The sequence below is a fragment of the Tinamus guttatus genome, unplaced genomic scaffold, assembly GCF_059628265.1.
Source record: "Tinamus guttatus ecotype Peru unplaced genomic scaffold, ASM5962826v1 Tinamus_guttatus_pri_ptg000307l, whole genome shotgun sequence".
Taxonomy (NCBI): Eukaryota; Metazoa; Chordata; class Aves; order Tinamiformes; family Tinamidae; genus Tinamus; species Tinamus guttatus.
In genome coordinates, this window is record NW_028288841.1 from 1,882,947 (window position 1) to 1,898,188 (window position 15,242).

At 75.9% G+C, this 15,242-nt stretch overlaps 4 protein-coding genes across 4 annotated transcripts; 3 read left to right on the forward strand and 1 right to left on the reverse strand.

Moving 5' to 3' along the window:
• Positions 1-351: 351 nt before the first annotated feature.
• TTLL3 (tubulin tyrosine ligase like 3) lies at positions 352-6,698 on the forward strand. Its single transcript, XM_088528314.1, has 15 exons — positions 352-468; positions 629-747; positions 861-972; positions 1,054-1,149; positions 1,269-1,472; positions 2,896-3,180; positions 3,259-3,427; positions 3,621-3,685; positions 3,880-4,008; positions 4,087-4,250; positions 4,434-4,583; positions 4,652-4,800; positions 4,877-5,120; positions 5,191-5,626; positions 5,955-6,698. The coding sequence occupies exons 1-15, from the start codon at positions 466-468 to the stop codon at positions 6,696-6,698; spliced, it is 3,069 nt and encodes a 1,022-aa protein (XP_088384440.1). The 5' UTR covers positions 352-465.
• Positions 6,699-7,005: 307 nt separating this feature from the next.
• Positions 7,006-8,851, reverse strand: RPUSD3 (RNA pseudouridine synthase D3). The gene is made up of 8 exons (XM_088528315.1): positions 8,808-8,851; positions 8,283-8,365; positions 8,173-8,217; positions 7,980-8,079; positions 7,784-7,891; positions 7,506-7,717; positions 7,290-7,429; positions 7,006-7,213 (listed from the first exon to the last, which is right to left on the reverse strand). The coding sequence occupies exons 1-8, from the start codon at positions 8,849-8,851 to the stop codon at positions 7,019-7,021; spliced, it is 927 nt and encodes a 308-aa protein (XP_088384441.1). The 3' UTR covers positions 7,006-7,018.
• A 666-nt stretch (positions 8,852-9,517) lies between these two features.
• JAGN1 (jagunal vesicle mediated transporter 1) lies at positions 9,518-10,215 on the forward strand. Its single transcript, XM_088528329.1, has 2 exons — positions 9,518-9,681; positions 9,753-10,215. Exons 1-2 carry the CDS (start codon positions 9,593-9,595, stop codon positions 10,213-10,215), a joined length of 552 nt encoding a protein of 183 aa, XP_088384455.1. The 5' UTR covers positions 9,518-9,592.
• Positions 10,216-10,763: 548 nt separating this feature from the next.
• On the forward strand, positions 10,764-14,732 carry IL17RE (interleukin 17 receptor E; the record flags this gene model as incomplete). Its single annotated transcript, XM_088528316.1, has 16 exons — positions 10,764-10,820; positions 10,902-10,917; positions 11,654-11,809; positions 11,902-11,999; positions 12,103-12,226; positions 12,302-12,441; positions 12,550-12,618; positions 12,717-12,783; positions 12,858-13,048; positions 13,167-13,214; positions 13,312-13,357; positions 13,448-13,596; positions 13,673-13,741; positions 13,823-13,874; positions 13,946-14,047; positions 14,131-14,732. Coding segments are annotated over 16 exons (1,986 nt in total), but the record flags the coding sequence as incomplete, so codon positions are not given.
• Positions 14,733-15,242: the final 510 nt, after the last annotated feature.

The following is a 15,242-nucleotide window of genomic DNA, read 5'->3' on the forward strand; positions in this document are numbered from 1 at the left end:
CGGGGGCGGTGCCGGAAGTGGCCGCGGGGCGGGGGCGGCCGGGCCGCTCGCCCCTTCCGACCGCGCCAGCCCCGCCCCCGCGCTGCTCCCATTGGCTGAGCCGCAGGCAGCGCCCGCTGCTCATTGGCGCAGCCCGCGCCCCGGCTGCCTGCCCTAATATGGATGCAGCGGCCGGGCTGTACCACCGCGCCCGGGCGGGGGGGTGACCGGGCCGCCGCCCTCCCGGGACACCCCCCGCCGCGGGCCGCCCCGCCGCGCTCCCACCCGCCCCGCCCCTCCGCCGCCTTCGCTCCCCGCCGCCGGCGGCGCAGCGGGACCTGCCCGGTGCCGCCCGGGCCCCGGTGCGCGCCCGCGCCCCCCCCCCCCCCTTCAGCCGCCGCAGTGGGAGCTCCCCGCCATCCCGGAAGAGAGGAGCCGCAGCGCGCCGCCACTTCCGCTTCCCGGGACCGGAGCGGAGCCGCCACCATGGTGGGGAGGGGGCTGCACCGGGAGGGGGGGCGGCACCGAGCGGGGGGGGCTGCACCGGGAAGGGGGGGGGCAGCGGCCGTGATGGGGGGCCGGGAGCGGGGGGCGGCCCCGGGGCTGCGCGGCCGCCCTGACGCCGCCGCGTCCCGCCGTGTCCCCGCAGACCGCCACGCTGCGCCCGTACCTGAACGCGGTGCGCGCCACGCTGCAGGCCGCGCTCTGCCTCGAGAACTTCTCCTCGCAGGTCGTGGAGCGCCACAACAAGCCCGAGGTGGAGGTCAGGTACGGCCGGGGCGCAGGGAGCGCCCGCTGCTCCCGGTGTCCCCGCTGCTCCCCGCTCGGAGCCGGGAAGGGCCCCCTTCTCAACCCTTTTCCATGTCCTTTCGTGCCCCCAGGAGCAGCAAGGAGCTGCTGCTGCAGCCCGTGATCATCAGCAGGAACGAGAAGGAGAAGGTCCTCATCGAGGGCTCCATCAACTCGGTGCGCGTGAGCATCGCGGTGAAGCAGGTGAGCGGGGGGACGGGACGGGACGGGCGCCGTGGGCGGCCCCGGCTCGCGGGAGGCTCCGCTTCTGCTCTCCCTCCGCAGGCCGACGAGATCGAGAAGATCCTGTGCCACAAGTTCATGCGCTTCATGATGATGAGGGCTGAGAACTTCTTCATCCTACGCAGGAAGCCTGTGGAGGTGACTCAGAAGCCGCGGAGCCGCCTTGTGCTGGTCCCGGCGTCCCCAGAGAGAGGGGCGTCCCCAGGGCAGGACGCGAGGCCTCGGCTGAGCGCTCCTGCCCCTTCTCCCTTCCCCAGGGCTACGACATCAGCTTCTTGATCACCAACTTCCACACGGAGCAGATGTACAAGCACAAGCTCGTGGATTTCGTGATCCACTTCATGGAGGAGATCGACAAGGAGATCAGCGAGATGAAGCTGTCGGTGAACGCCAGGGCCCGCATCGTGGCGGAGGAGTTCCTCAAGAACGTGAGGACCCCAAACGCGTCGCTGCGCCCTCACGCATGAGCCCGGCCCCCCGTGTCCCCATCCCAGCGGTGGCAGCCCCTTGGGAGCCGCTGGGGAAGCGCTGGGGATCCCGGGGAGCCGCTTTGCTCCTTCCTCGGGGCACCGGGGCCTGCGCGGAGGCGGCGGAGAGCTGCTGCCAGCGCCTGTCCCTGCTCCCCGCAGTTTTGATCCGCGGAGCCGCCCGTCCTGCGCCGCGGAGCCGCCCGGGAAGGGAGAGGAGAGGAGAGGAGGCGCCGCTGGGACCACGCGCGGGCGCCCGGCGCGAGGCCGCGGCGCCCCGAAGCCGCCTGTGCTTGTGCGAGACTGTGTCAGCCCCGCTCTGCCGTTCTGGGATTTTTGTTTTCCCCTTTTTTCTTTTTTTTTTTTTCTTTTTTTTTAAACCCCGTTTGCTGTAACTCGCCTGAGCTCTTCCCTGGGGGGCGGGGGGCGGGGCCTGCGGGCGGGGGGCGGGGCCTGCGGGCGGGGGGCGGGGCCTGCGGGCGCCATGGCAACGGCAAACAGCGGGGGCGGCCCCGACGGTGCGGGCCGGGGCGCGGGGGCGTCGCGAGCCTATAGGAGGCCGTAAGGGGAGGTTCCGGGGCTATAGGGGGCTAGAAGGGGCGCTCCGGAGCCATAGGGGAGCTGCGAGGAGAGATCTGGGGCTATGGGGAGCAGCATGGGGGGGCTCTGGGGTTATAGGGGAGCTGCGAGGAGAGATCTGGGACTATAGGGGGCTGCAAGGGGGGAGCAGGGCTATAGGGGGCTATAAGTGGGGGGCGGGGCTATAAAGGTGGTTCTGGGGCAATAGGGGGCTGTAAGGGGGGACTCCGGGGCTATAGGAGACTATAAAGTTGGCTTTGGGGCTATAGGGGGTTATAAAGGTGGCTCCGGGGCTATAGGGAGCTGTAAGGAGGGCTCCAGGGCTATAGGGGAGCGGTGGGGGGAGCTCCAGGGCTATAGGGGAGCGGTGGGGGGAGCTCTGGGGCTATAGGCAGCTATAGGGGGGTTGCAGGGGCGATTCTGGGGCTAAAGGCGGCTATAAGGGGGCTGTGGGGGAGATCTGGGGCCATAGAGGAGTTGTTGGGGAGGAGCTATAGGGGGCTATAGGGACCTGCAGCGACATGTAGGGGTTGGGCTGTGCAGGAGGGGCATGGGAGGATTTTGGGGGGTGTCTGGGGTGTGGATGGGCTTGGGGGGGCTGGAGTGAGTGTGCTGGGCTGGGAGGGGGCTGGGGCTGCCCTGGGGGACGTAGGAGGGTCTGGGGGCACAGGGGGTCTCCGAGGAGCGACGGGGCTGGGGGCTGCAAGGGGCGGCACCGCCAACACGTGGGGCCAGCTCCTTCCCCGGCCGCGGGGCCGTCCTGCCGCCGCAGCGCCCGCCGGGGCGTCCCCGTGCGCGGCCGCCCGCGGGGCCGCCAGCGGCTTCTCCGTGTCCCCAGGACGCGCCATGTCCCGCGGGCCGGGCGGCCGCCGGCGGCCCCTGGGCCAGCAGCCCCGCGGCTGAGGGCAGCGTCGCGGCGCTTCCTGCACGCGCCGACATGCGGGACGAGCGCGCGGCCATCGCGGCACAGGCGCCGGCTCTGCCCGACGCCGCGAGCCGGGGGCCGCCGGGCGGGCGCTCGTCCCCGCCGGGCACCGCAGGCCGCGGGCGCCACCGCCGCCGCCGCGCGCTCAACCCCGAGCGGCTCAAGCGCGCGCGGCTGCAGGTGGACAGGGCCGTCAAGGTGAGCGCCGGCGGCGCCCGCCGCCCCGGCCCGGCGGCGGAGGGGGGCCCGTGCCCAGCGCTGCCGGCTCCTCCGCAGCAAAAGAAGATCTTTGCGCTGCAAGGGCCCTACCCCGTGATCCGGCGGCTGCTGCGGGCCCGCGGCTGGGTGGAGAGGAAGCTGCCCTGGGCCTGCAAGGGCGCGCGGCGGCCCGAGCGCCCGCCCGGCGGCCACGAGGCGGGCGGCGGCGGTGACGCTGCCGAGGACGGTGAGGCCGGGGCTGGCGCTCTCCGTGCTCCCCACGGAGCACCCCAGGAAGAGCCCCGGGAAGGGGATGCTCCTCCGCATGGGCCCTGGTGGCCACACGGATAGGATGGCCATGGCCCCGGTGTGCCCCATGGGTCCCCAAGGGTGCCACAGTGGGGACTTCCTGGTCTCGGCTGACTGCCGACCTTCCCCAGAGGAGGAGGGCGAGGAGGAGGAGGAGCCGCAGGACGAGGACCCCAGCGGCACCCACAGCCTCATGGTCAGCAGGGTGGCTGCGACACGAGGGGGTGTCGCTGGAAAACAGGGCAGACGCAGGGAGGATGGAATCACCTCGGGACGGGGAGGTTGTGGGTGGCTTTGGGGTCCCTGTCGAGGTGGGACGTGGCTCAGGTCCGGGCGAGCCGGGGTGAGGGGCACCCGCCGGGCGCTCACGCGGGCGCGCGGCGCCCGCAGTCGCAGCTGGTGCGGAACCAGCAGCCCTACTTCATCTGGACGAGCCGCCGCGACGCCGTGGACTGCCGCGCGCTGCGCAAGGACCAGGTGCTCAACCACTTCGCCAAGGCGGGCTCCTTCACCACCAAGGTGGGCCGGGCGGCGCGGGGCCCCGGGCCGGGCGCCCGCCGGTGCCCGCGGTGCTGCCCGCGGCCTTGCCGCCCCCAGGCCGGGCTCTGCCTCAACCTGCGCAACCTGCACTGGTTCGACGGGGCCGACGCCGACACCTTCTTCCCGCGCTGCTACCGCCTGGGGGCCGCGGGCGAGAAGGAGGCGTTCATCGGTGAGCCCGGGCACGCGGGCACGGCCGGGCGCCGCGCCGCGCGCTCACCGCCCCGCTCCCGCAGAGGATTTCCGCCTCACCGCGGCCCGCAGCCTCCTCAAAGTGGCGCTGCGGCGGGCGCAGGCCCCGGTGCCCGCGGATGAGCTGGGTGAGCGCGCGGTCGCGGGGCCGTTGTGCCAACCCCTCGTGCTCCCCGCCGCGCTCACGCCATGCCCCTCGCAGCGCCCAGGAGCCGCCTGCCGGCCCAGCTGCTGGAGGAGGCGCTGCGGGCGTGCGGCGATCACCTGCGCAGCCTGCGGCACCAGGACATCGACGGCGAGCCCCCGCGGCCCGCGGGCCCCTGCTGGGACCGGTTCCTGCAGGGCTACTACCGCGTGGTGCAGTAAGTGCGGGGAGAGGCCGCGGCGCGGGCGGCGGGGAGCCGCGTGCGAGCGCCGCGTCCGCCCGCAGCGAGCGCGCCGAGCTGGAGCCGTGCGGGGCGCTGCTGGAGCGCGGCCGGGCCGTGCTGCGGCGCCTGGCCGCGCTGCTCCCGCAGCTCGACATGGAGGGCGAGCGCAACGTCTGGATCGTGAAGCCCGGCGCCAAGTCGCGGGGCCGAGGTGAGGCAGCGCCGGCGGGACCGGCCGCCGCCGGGGGCGGTTCGCGGCGCGCTCGGCACCGCGGCCGCCCCCGCAGGCATCGTGTGCCTGGCGCGGCTGGCCGAGGTGCTGCGGCTGGCCGAGGGCAACGCGCCGCTGGCCAAGGACGGCAAGTGGGTGGTGCAGAAGTACGTGGAGCGGCCGCTGCTCATCTTCGGCACCAAGTTCGACGTGCGCCAGTGGTTCCTGGTGACCGACTGGAACCCGCTCACCGTGTGGTTCTACCGCGACAGCTACCTGCGCTTCTCCTCGCAGCCCTTCTCGCTGCGCAGCTTGGACGCGTGAGTGCCGGGGCGCTCCGTCCCCGCCGCCACCGCGGCGCTGCCGCTGCTGAGCCCGTTTTCCCCGCAGCGCCGTCCACCTGTGCAACAACTCCATCCAGAAACACTGCGCCAACGCGCGCGGCCGCCACCCCCGGCTCCCCGCCGACAACATGTGGTCGTCGCAGCAGTTCCAGGCCTACCTGGAGCAGCTGGGGCAGGCGCGCGCCTGGCCCGACGTCATGGTGCCCGGCATGAAGGCGGCCATCGTGCACGCCGTGCAGGCCTCCCAGGACCTGGTGCAGTCCCGCAAGGGCAGCTTCGAGCTCTACGGGGCCGACTTTGTGTTCGGCGAGGACTTCCAGCCCTGGCTGCTGGAGATCAACGCCAGCCCCACCATGGCGGCCTCCACGGCCGTCACCCGGTGGCTGTGCGCCGGCGTGCAGCGCGACACGCTCCGCGTGGTCATCGACCGCAAGGCCGACCGCAACTGCCCCACGGGCGCCTTCGAGCTCATCTACAAGCAGGTGAGCGGGGACCGTGCACGGGCACCTGGGGCTGGGACCTGCAGGACAGCGTGACCTCTTCCAAGTCCTGGGTCGACCCGCACGGATGCAGGAATCCCAATGGCAGCAGCAGGGTGCATGGCAGGAGGGGCGCTTCCTTTTGGCTTTTTACCCCATGAACTACAGGGCTACAGCACAGGGGGGACCCTGTGGGGGACAACGGGCTCCCGGCCCCTTCCTTTTTCCTTTCCTGCCTGAGCTTTTGTTTTCTCTGAGGGATGGGGCTTGTGGCTGGGCTGACGGCACCCGGGCAGCTGGGATGCCCCATGTCCCCCTGCCTCCCCCGCAGGCGGCCGTGGCCGTGCCCCACTACGTGGGCATGAAGCTGCTGGTGGAGGGCTCCCCGCTGGGAAAGCCGCCGGGAAAGCCACGGCCGGGAAAGCCGCCACCGCCGCGAGTCCCCCCGCGGCCCCCCGGCGCGGCGGCCAGCGCGCCCCGCGGCTCGGCCGGCACCCGCGGCCGGCGGCTCCCCGCACCGCCCGGGCCCCGCCGCCGCCGCTCTGCATGGCCGCCAGTGCCGCTGGCCACGGTGACGTGGCCGCCCGCCGCCCGCCTGGCCATGCCCCGCAAGCCGGCCCGGCAGCCGGCACGGCCCGGCTCGGCCGCCGCCGCAGAGGGGACGCGGGCACCGAGCCCACCGGGCAGCGCCGCCCCGCTCTGCCTCGAGTGCTCCCGGGCGCTGGCGGCGGGGAGGGAGCGCGCGGCGGCGGCGGTGGCGGCGGTGGCACCGCGTGCGGCCGGGCAGCCCCGCGTCCCGGCTCCCGGCCGCTCGCCCCGCTGGCTCCCGCGCGCCCCCCGCGCCAGCCTGCCCTTGCTGGGCTGCTCCGTGGTGCCGCTGCCCGTGCCGCGGGGCACCGCGGAGCCCCTGCGCGCCCGCGGCACCGCGCTCGTCCCCGCCGGCCTGCGCGGCGCCGCGGCCCCGGCCATGGCCCTGCGCGGGCTGCGCTGCCCCCGGCCCTGCCGCGAGGCCTTGGGCCAGCGGCGCGTGGTGGCTCCCCCGGGGCTGCCCGCGGGGACAAGCGGCGACGCCTGAGGATGTGGCATGAGAGCGGCCGCCGCGCTGCCCCGCTCCGGTCCTACCACGGAGCTCCGGTGCGCACCGAGCGCGCGCGGGGTCGGGACAACACGGCTGTGCGCAGCAGGACGGCTCTGCCTGTCTGTGGAACCCCCCTGCGCCCCCGCAGCGTGCGGCTCCGTCCCCCCAGCGCGGTGACGCGCGGTGCTGGCAGGAACCGGCGCTGCCAGATACCGCCGGCAGCTCCTGCGGGGGTAACCGGGCAGGAACGCGCCCGCCCGCGGAAACGGGCTGTGCAAGGAGGGAGGAGGCGGCTGTACCGGCGGGCACGGAGCAGTTTAATGGGCGGGTGTCGCGGCGGGGCCCGGGGGCAGCCCCAGCAGGCGCAGGGTGTGCAGGAAGAACGGCGGCGGCGGCGCGGTGAGCACGGCCGCCGGCAGCGCCAGCTCCTGCAGGTGCAGGTGCAGCGGGAGGCGCCGGCGCCGCGGCCCCGGCTCCAGCCGCAGCCTCCGCTCCAGCTCCGCGTCCAGCACCTGCGCGGGGCGGCGCGGTGAGCGCCGCGGGGGACGGCACCACCCGCGGCCCCCGCGCTCGCCCCGCGCGTCCTACCTGGTGCGGCGGCCGCGCGGCGTCCGCGGGCAGCAGGAAGGGCTGGCCCAGCACGCGGCCCACGGGCGCCGGGTGCTCGTGGTCGCCCAGCGCGGGGCACAGCAGCAGCGTCAGGTGCGCCAGGAGCTGCCCCGGGAAGGCTGCGGGGACGGCGGGTGGCGTCAGCGGGGCATCGTGTCCCTCCATCACCCCCTGTCCCCGCCGCGCGTCACCCACCTGTCCGGGGCTGCAGCTGGAGCAGGGCGCAGCCCCCCGCGGCGCCCAGCACGCGGTAGCGCGTCAGCGTCTTCTTCACCTCCTTCCTGGCCAGGCTGCGGCGGGACGGCGCCAGCACCGGCACCACCGTCACGGCGTCGCCGCGCTGCTCCTGCCGCAGCCCCACGCACACCTCGCCCTCGGGCTCCGCCGGGACCCCCACGGTCACAGCGCTGCGGGGACGGCGCGGTCAGCGCGGGGACGGGCGCCCCGCCGCGCGCCCCGCGCCCGCGGCTCACCGGTACGTGGCCGGGTAGCGGCCGCCGCGGCGCGACTCGGAGAAGAAGCGCTGGAGCCGCTCGGCGGTGCCGCGGCAGCCGGACAGCAGCACGAGGCCGGAGCTCTCCCTGCGGGAAACGGGGCAGCGTCGGCGTCGGTGCCCGCGCGCGTGTCCCCACCGTGTCCCCGCCATGTCCCGGCCGTGTCCCCGCGTACCTGGCGGGCGCCTTGACCACGTGCAGCTCGGCCGGCAGCCCCAGGCGCCGGCCCAGCGCCGGCAGCAGCGCCGCCAGGCTCAGCTCCCCCCCGCCGCCACCTGCGACACCGGGACTTGGTGACGCCGGGGTTCAGCAACACCCGGACTCGGCGACACCGGGACTCGGCGACACCGCGATGCCCCCGCACTCACCGCACACGGGCAGCCCCGGCGGCTTGTTGAGCGCCAGCAGAGCCCCTGCGAGGGAGGCCGGGGTGAGCGCGGCCCCGGCGCCCCCGCCGCCCCCCGGGCCCCCACGCTACCTTCCCGGTGCACCACGGAGGCCTCCAGCAGCGCCAGCGTCTCCTCGGGGCCGGGCGGCCGCCCCGTGCCCGGCCAGCCCCGGCTGCAGCGCCGGGGATGGGGGCAGCGCTGAGACCCCCACGCTGCCCCCACCCACGCGCCCGCATGCCCGGCAGAGCCCCCATGCGCTGCCCCACGCGTGTCCCTGCCCCACAACCCCCCCGCCGCCCCCTCCACGTCCCCACGCGTGTCCCCCACCCACGCGTTTCCCTGCCCCGCACCCGCAGCGCCCGCCCCACGGGAGAACCCCCCCCCCGCAGACCCTCACCCCGTGCCCGCCCCACGCGCGTCCCCGCCCTGCAGCCCCCTCGACGAACACGCGGGTCCCTCCGCGCCCACGTGCCCGCCCCGCGCGCGCCCCCGCCGCAGCCCGGCCCCCCCCCGCGCGCGCTCCCGCCCCGGTCCCCCCTGGCCCCCCCCACGTGTCCTCGCGCGCTCCCGCCCCGCGCGCGCTCCCGCCCCCCCCCGCGCGCGCTCCCGCTGACCGTGCGGCGCGCGCCAGCCCGCGCGCGGCGCTGCCCCCCGCCATGGCGCCACTGCGCCTGCGCGGGGGCGGGAGCGCGGGAGGAGGGGGGGTGCGCTCCGCCGCAGCGGTCATAGAGCTTCGCTTCCGGGCGCGCAGAGCGGCCCGCGCTGCGTGACCGCCGGGCGGCCTGACAGGAGCCGCCGGGCCCATAGAGAGCCGGAAGTGCGGCTAGAGCGGCCCGGCGGCAGGTGGGGTGCGGCGGGGTGTGTGTTGGGGGGGGGCTCTGCGGCGGAGGTAACGGGGCATCCGGAGCGGGGAGGACTCCCGGGGAGCGGGGGAGGGGGACACGGGGACCTTGGGTCGGGGCTGCTACCGGGGGGTCCCGGGCTGGGATTGTCACGGCGGGGAGGGTGTCGCGGTGCCGGGAACACCGGGGGCAGCCGCGGGGTCCCAGCGCTGGGACTGTCATTGCGGCGGTCTCAGTGCCCGGAGTGCCACGAGGCGGGGAGTACGGGGGTCCCGGGGCGGAGGCTGCCCCCAGGGGGTCCCGGGGCAGGGAATACGGGGGGTGGATCAGGGGGGTGTCCCGGTCCCGGGTGCTGAGGGGGTCCCGGGGCTGGGGCGGCTCCCAGGAGGTCCCAGGGCCGGGACTGTCTCTGGGCGGGTGGTCGCAGGGCCGGGACCATCGCAGAGGGGTGTTGCGGGGCCAGGACCGTCGTGGTGGGGTGTTGCGGGGCCGGGGGTGTCCCGAGCAGGACGCACTCCCGCTCCGTCGGTGTCTCCGCAGGCAGCTCTCCCCGCACCATGGCGTCCCGCGGGGGCCCCCGCGCCGCCGGCACCGACGGCAGCGACTACCAGCACCGGGAGCGCGTGGCCTCGCACTACCAGATGAGGTAGCGTCGGCGCCGCGGCCGGCCCCGCGGCCCCCGCGCCGCCCGCGCTCACGGCCGCCGTCTCCCCGCAGCGTGGCCCTCAAGGCGGAGATCAAGAAGCTCATCTACATGCACGTGGCCATCTGGCTGCTGCTGCTGGCCCAGATGTGCGTGGGCCACCTCAAGCTGCTGCCCCACGACCAGGTGGCCATGCCCTACCAGTGGGAGTACCCCTACCTGCTCAGCATCCTGCCCTCGCTGCTCGGCCTCCTCTCCTTCCCCCGCAACAACATCAGCTACCTGGTGCTCTCCATGATCAGCAGCGGCCTCTTCTCGGTGGCGCCGCTCATCTACGGCGCCATGGAGATGTTCCCCATGGCGCAGCAGCTCTACCGGCACGGCAAGGCCTACCGCTTCATCTTCGGCTTCTCCGCCGTGTCCGTCATGTACCTCGTGGTGGTGGTGGCCGCGCAGGTGCACGGCTGGCAGCTCTACTACAGCAAGAAGCTGCTGGACTCGTGGTTCACCAGCACGCAGGAGAAGAAGAAGAAGTGAGCGGGGCCGGCACGGCGCCCCGGGGCCGGCTCGTCCCCTCGCCCGCCGCAGCGGGGACGTGCGGACGGGCGCGCGGGGGCCTGGCTGGCCTTGCTGGGGACGTGGGGACAGAAGGGCCGAGCGTGGGGGCTGCTGCCCCCAGGGACCAGTTGGCCCGGGGTTGATGCACGTGGGACAGGGAGGGGGGTCAGGAGGGCCCGGGAAGCCCCCGCGGGTGTCAGGGGGGATGCGTGGGCGCCCCGTCCTCACGTGTGTAGCGCTGTGGAAATAAAGAGCCCGGTGCCGCCTGTGCGTGTGTTCGCGTGTGACCGCGGGGCGCTTTCCCCGCGGGGGCGGCCGCCGCAGGAAGCGCCGCCGCAACCAGGTCGCGCCGCCCCCCCCCGGGGTGGCGCCCGTCGCCGCGGCGTCGGGGCGGCCGCACGTGGCGCGCAGGAATGCGGCGGGGCCGGCGCGGCGCGGGGCGGAGCGGAGCGCGGAGCGCGGATCCGGCCCCGCCGCGCTCGGCCATGGGGCGCGCGGCGCTGCTCGGGGCCGCCGCCGCGGTGCTCGGGGCCGCCGCGCTGCTCGGGGCCGCCGCCGGCCGCCCCCGCGTCTCCGCCAACTTCGTAAGCGCCGCGGCGGGCGGCGGGGCTGGGCGGGCGGCGGGGCGGGCGGCGCCGCGCTCAGCACCGGCTCTTTGCTTGCAGGAGTGCCGGGCCAGCGGTGAGGGCCGGGCCCGCGGGGAGCGGGGCGGCGCGGAGCGGAGCGGCGGCCGCGGGGAGCCCGCACGGGGTCCCGCTCCTCCGGGGAGCCCGGGGGGTCCCGGCACGGGATCCTGCTACTCTGGGGATCCCGGAGTGTCCTGCTCCTCCGGGGAGCCCGGGGGGTCCCGCTCCTGCGGTCGCAGGGATCCCGACACGGGTCCCTGCTCCTCCAGGGATCCCGGGGGGTCCCGCTCCTGCGGCCGCGGGGATCCCGACACGGGATCCTGCTCCTTCGGGGCTCCCGGGCTGGGGGGTCCAGCTCCTTCACGGATGCCAGGACAGGGGTCTCGCTCCTCTGCTGGTCCCGCTCCTCCGAGGGTCCCGGGACGCAGGGGGTCCCGCTCCTTCGGGGATCCCATGACAGGGATCCTGCTCCTCCTTGTATCCCGTGACGGGGGTCCCGCTCCTCCGTGGATTCTGGGGCTTTTCCGGAGCTCCCCGGAGCCGCGGGGGGGCCGGAGGGGGGGTCCTGCTCCTCCGCGGACCACGAGGCTCCTCCTCGGGGCGTGGGGCTCCTTCCCAGCGTACGGGAGTCCAGGTCCTCCGGTGCAACCGGCTCCCCTAGACTTTCCCGGGGCTCCCGGTGTGCGGGGAATCCCGCTCCCCCGGTCCGTGGGGCTCCCGGTGCGCGGGGAATCCCGCTCCCCGCCGCGCACAGGGCTCCCGGTGCACGGCTCCCCTCTGCTCTCTGGCAGCCGACAGCACGCTGAGCCGGCCACGGTGCCGCCGGGCCGCCCTGGCCGGGCCGCTGCTGGAGCCGCCCGCCTTGGTCCTGAGCACGGCCCGCCTGTGCCGGGCCTCGCCGCCGTGCCAGCCGTGCCTGCGGGTGCGCCTGGCCCTCGCCGCCGCAGGTACGGCCAGCGGCCGGGCCCGGGCTCCGCGCGGGGCTGCACCGGGGCTGCACCGGGGCTGCAGCCGTCAGCGCGGGGCCGGTGTCTCGCAGGGCTCCGCGGGCTGCAGCTCTCCTTCCTCGAGCTGGACTCCAACCGGGCCGGCTGGCTGCGCGTGTGGAGGCGGCGCGGGGCGCGGGGCGGCCCCACGGTGAGCGCGGGGCCCGTGGGCTGCGAGCGGGACCCGGGGTGCCCGCGGGCGGCAAGCGGGGACCCGGGGTGCCCGTGGGCCGCTCAGCGCCGGCTCCCCGCAGTGGCGGGTGCAGTTCGACTGCTTCCCCGCCGAGAGCGGCCACCGCGTCCACGTGTCCCTCTACACCGTGCCCGACGGCGGCTTGGTCCTCAACCGGAGCCATCTGGTCACCGCGGATCCGCCGGGTGAGCAGGGACTCCCATCCGTCCCCCGTGCCCGTCTGTATTCCTGGCGTATCCCTGAGCCGCCCCGCTCCGCAGGGCCCGTGTTCAGCCACACGTGGGTGCCCGAGGCGCGCGCCATCGAGGTGTCCGTGCCCGCCGGCCCCGCGCTGCTGGTGCGGCTGTGCCACCAGCTGGCCCTGGAGTGCGAGGAGCTGCCCAGGCCCTTCCACCAGCAGGTGCCAGCTCCGGCTGTCCCCTCCCTGCCACGTGCGCGGGGCCGGGCCGGGCTCATCCGGCGGCTCCCCGCGCTCCCGGGGAGCTCACGCCGCCTCTGTGCCCTGCAGGTGCTGGTGCCCGGAGGCCGCTGCGTCTTGCTGCCCTACGAGTTCCTGGTGCCCTGCCTGTGCATCGAGGTGCTGCGCCGGGCCGGGGGGTCTCTGCACCCCATACAAGGGGGCTGGGGCTTCTGGCGGGGGCCACAGGCGGCTGTGACCGCTCTGCCCCTCTCCAGGCCTCCTACCCGCACGGTGACAGCCTGCGCAGCAAGAGGTGCCCCTTCCGCGAGCACCCGGCGGCCTGTGAGTGGCAGCGGCGGCGCAGGGTTGTGGGGGACACCCGCGTCCCCGCGTCCTTGCTGAGCCCGTCCCCGCAGCCGGCCCCGAGCTGTGGTCCTCCGTGCGCTTCCACGACTACAGCGCCAGCAGCAAGGACCAGATGGCCATGGTGCTGAGCGCCAGCTGCCCGCTGCGCCCCCGCGCCACGCTCTGCTGGAGGGACGCGGGTGCCAGCGCCGCCGCGCCCTGCCACGACGTCCCCAACTCCACGGCCAGCGAGGAGGACCAGGTGAGCGCCTGGGAGAGCCAGGCTGGCGTCGGCGGGATGAGGGGCGCCATGGGGTGTCCTCTCTCTGGTGGCGCGGGGACAGGTTGGGGTGCGGGCGCTGAGCCTGTGTCCCCGGCAGGCCTACACGCTGGACAAGGTGGACGTGCACCCCCAGCTCTGCTTCAGGGTGAGTCCTGCCCTGGGGAAGGGGTCCCCGTCCCCTCGCCCGGTGACATCGGGGTCATTAGGAGTGACCAGCTCCGGTGACTGTCACCTCCCCCCAGTTCTCCTACGGGAACAGCAGCCACGTGGAGTGTCCCCACCAGCCAGGTGAGCCCCTCTCCCCCAGCCCCGGCCGTGTCCCCTCATCCCGGTGGCGCAGGAGCAACCCGGCCCTCTGTGTCCCGCTCCCGGCCGCAGAGACCGCCTGGAACGTGTCGGTGAGCGCGCGGGGGCCGCAGCTGCGCCTGCGCATCGCGGCCCGCGTCGCGGCCGCCTTCAGCGCCGCCCTGTGCCAGCCGCGCGGCGGGCAGTGCGAGCCCCGCTCGCCCGTGTACACCGTGACGCGGGTGAGCGCGGCACCGGCCGGGGGGCCGCGGGGTGGTGGCGGCTGCACGCGGCCGACGCGTCCCGGTGCTCCTGCAGACGGAGGGCTCCGCGCCCGGGGAGCTGGCGCTGCTGCTGCCGGTGCAGGTCCTGGGTAGCTGCGTGTTGGTGAGTGCCCCGCGGGCCCCCGCGGCACCGGCCGGGGCACCCCGGGCTCCGGCAGCGCCGACCGCGATGTCCCGTCCCCAGGTGTGGCGCTCGGACGTGCGCTTCGCTCGGAAGCAGCTGCTCTGCCCCGACGGTGAGCGCGCGCGCGCGGGGACCGCGGCGGGTGGCCGGGTGTCCCCCCGTCACCGCCGCCCTCCCTCCCAGTCTCTCGCAGGCACTTCGGGCTGCTGGGGCTGGCGCTGGCCCTGGCGCTGGTGCTGGCCGTCCTGCTGCTGAGCTGCTGCAGCACGTGGCGCCCGGCTGCCGGTGAGCGCCACGCGCGCGTGGTGGGTACCACCGCGGCGGTGCCCGCGGGCCGAGCGCTAGCACCAGCACGTGTCCCCCCGCAGGCGCCGCGGGCCGGCCGGTGCTGCTGGTGTATTCGCCCGACTCGGAGGAGCACGTGGGGCTGGTGCGCGCCTTGGCGGAGCTGCTGCGCGCGGCGCTGGGCTGCGACGTGCGGCTCGACCTGTGGGAAGCCGGCGGCGTGGGGCGCCTGGGCGGGCTGCCCTGGCTCTACGCGCAGCGCGAGCGCGTGGGGCGCCAGCGCGGCACTGTGCTGCTGCTCTGGAGCCGCGGCGGCGCCCGGCGCTGGCGGGGCCGCCGCGCGCCCCGCGACGCCCACGACGTGTTCGGCGCCGCCGTGGCCTGCCTGCTCGGGGAGCTGGCGGCGCCGGGCGGCGCGCGCGGATGGGCCCTCGCCTACTTCAGCCGCCTCTGCGGCCCCCGGGACCTGCCGGGGCCCCTGCGCCCGCTGCCCACCTACCGGCTGCCCCGCGAGCTGCCGCGGCTGCTGGGCGCCCTGCGCGGCTCCCCGCGCGCCCCGCGGCGCCTGCGCGGCCGCGCCGGGAGCCTCCTGCGCCGGCTGCTCGAGGCCGAGGCCGCACTGGGGGTCCCCCCTGGGAACCCGCCGGGATGCGGCCCCGACCCCGAGGGGGCTGCGGGCACCTGAGCGCGGGCGCCGCGGCTGAGCTGGGCACCGCAGAGCCGCCCCGGCGCCCCGGTGAGGGGCCGGGGGGGGATGCACCGGGCAGAGCCCGCGCGGAGGCGGCGGCGCTGGAGGAGCGGACGGGCCGGGACGGGCCCTGCGCGGCAGCGGCGGAGGAGGCTGCGGAGCGGACGGACGCGCGAGGGAGGAGCTGCCCCCGCGCAACCCGTGCGGGCGCCGGAGGAGAGCGGGGCCTCCCGGGGGCCCCGGGAGCGGGGCCGGGTCCTCGCTGCGTTTCGCGGCTGGAGCTTTGTGTCTTGGAGCAGAATAAAGGCACCGGCTGCACCCCCTGTGCTGTGGGTCGGGGCGGTTCCGCAGGACGGGGTGAGGCGGGTCCTGGGGGCTGCTCCCCACATCCATGGGCTGCAGCAGCCCCATGGAGTCTATGGGGCAGGAGCCTCCTTGGCCTCTGCCCCTCTCGTGTCCCCACGGCCCCACTCTCCCGGCAGCCCTGGCGTTCCCACACCGCCGTGC

Excerpts from the sequence above, each read along its gene's own strand:
- TTLL3 (XM_088528314.1), top strand. Across the intron at positions 748-860 it reads AAGCCCGAGGTGGAGGTCAG|GAGCAGCAAGGAGCTGCTGC; the intron begins GTACGGCCGGGG and ends TCGTGCCCCCAG. Across the intron at positions 5,627-5,954 it reads TCGAGCTCATCTACAAGCAG|GCGGCCGTGGCCGTGCCCCA; the intron begins GTGAGCGGGGAC and ends CCTCCCCCGCAG.
- JAGN1 (XM_088528329.1), top strand. The coding sequence starts at position 9,593 with ATGGCGTCCCGCGGGGGCCCCCGCGCCGCCGGCACCGACGGCAGCGAC. Across the intron at positions 9,682-9,752 it reads GCCTCGCACTACCAGATGAG|CGTGGCCCTCAAGGCGGAGA; the intron begins GTAGCGTCGGCG and ends GTCTCCCCGCAG.
- RPUSD3 (XM_088528315.1), bottom strand. The coding sequence starts at position 8,851 with ATGGCGGGGGGCAGCGCCGCGCGCGGGCTGGCGCGCGCCGCACG. Across the intron at positions 7,718-7,783 it reads CGCTACCCGGCCACGTACCG|CGCTGTGACCGTGGGGGTCC; the intron begins GTGAGCCGCGGG and ends CCGTCCCCGCAG. Across the intron at positions 7,430-7,505 it reads CCAGCTGCAGCCCCGGACAG|CCTTCCCGGGGCAGCTCCTG; the intron begins GTGGGTGACGCG and ends CCGTCCCCGCAG.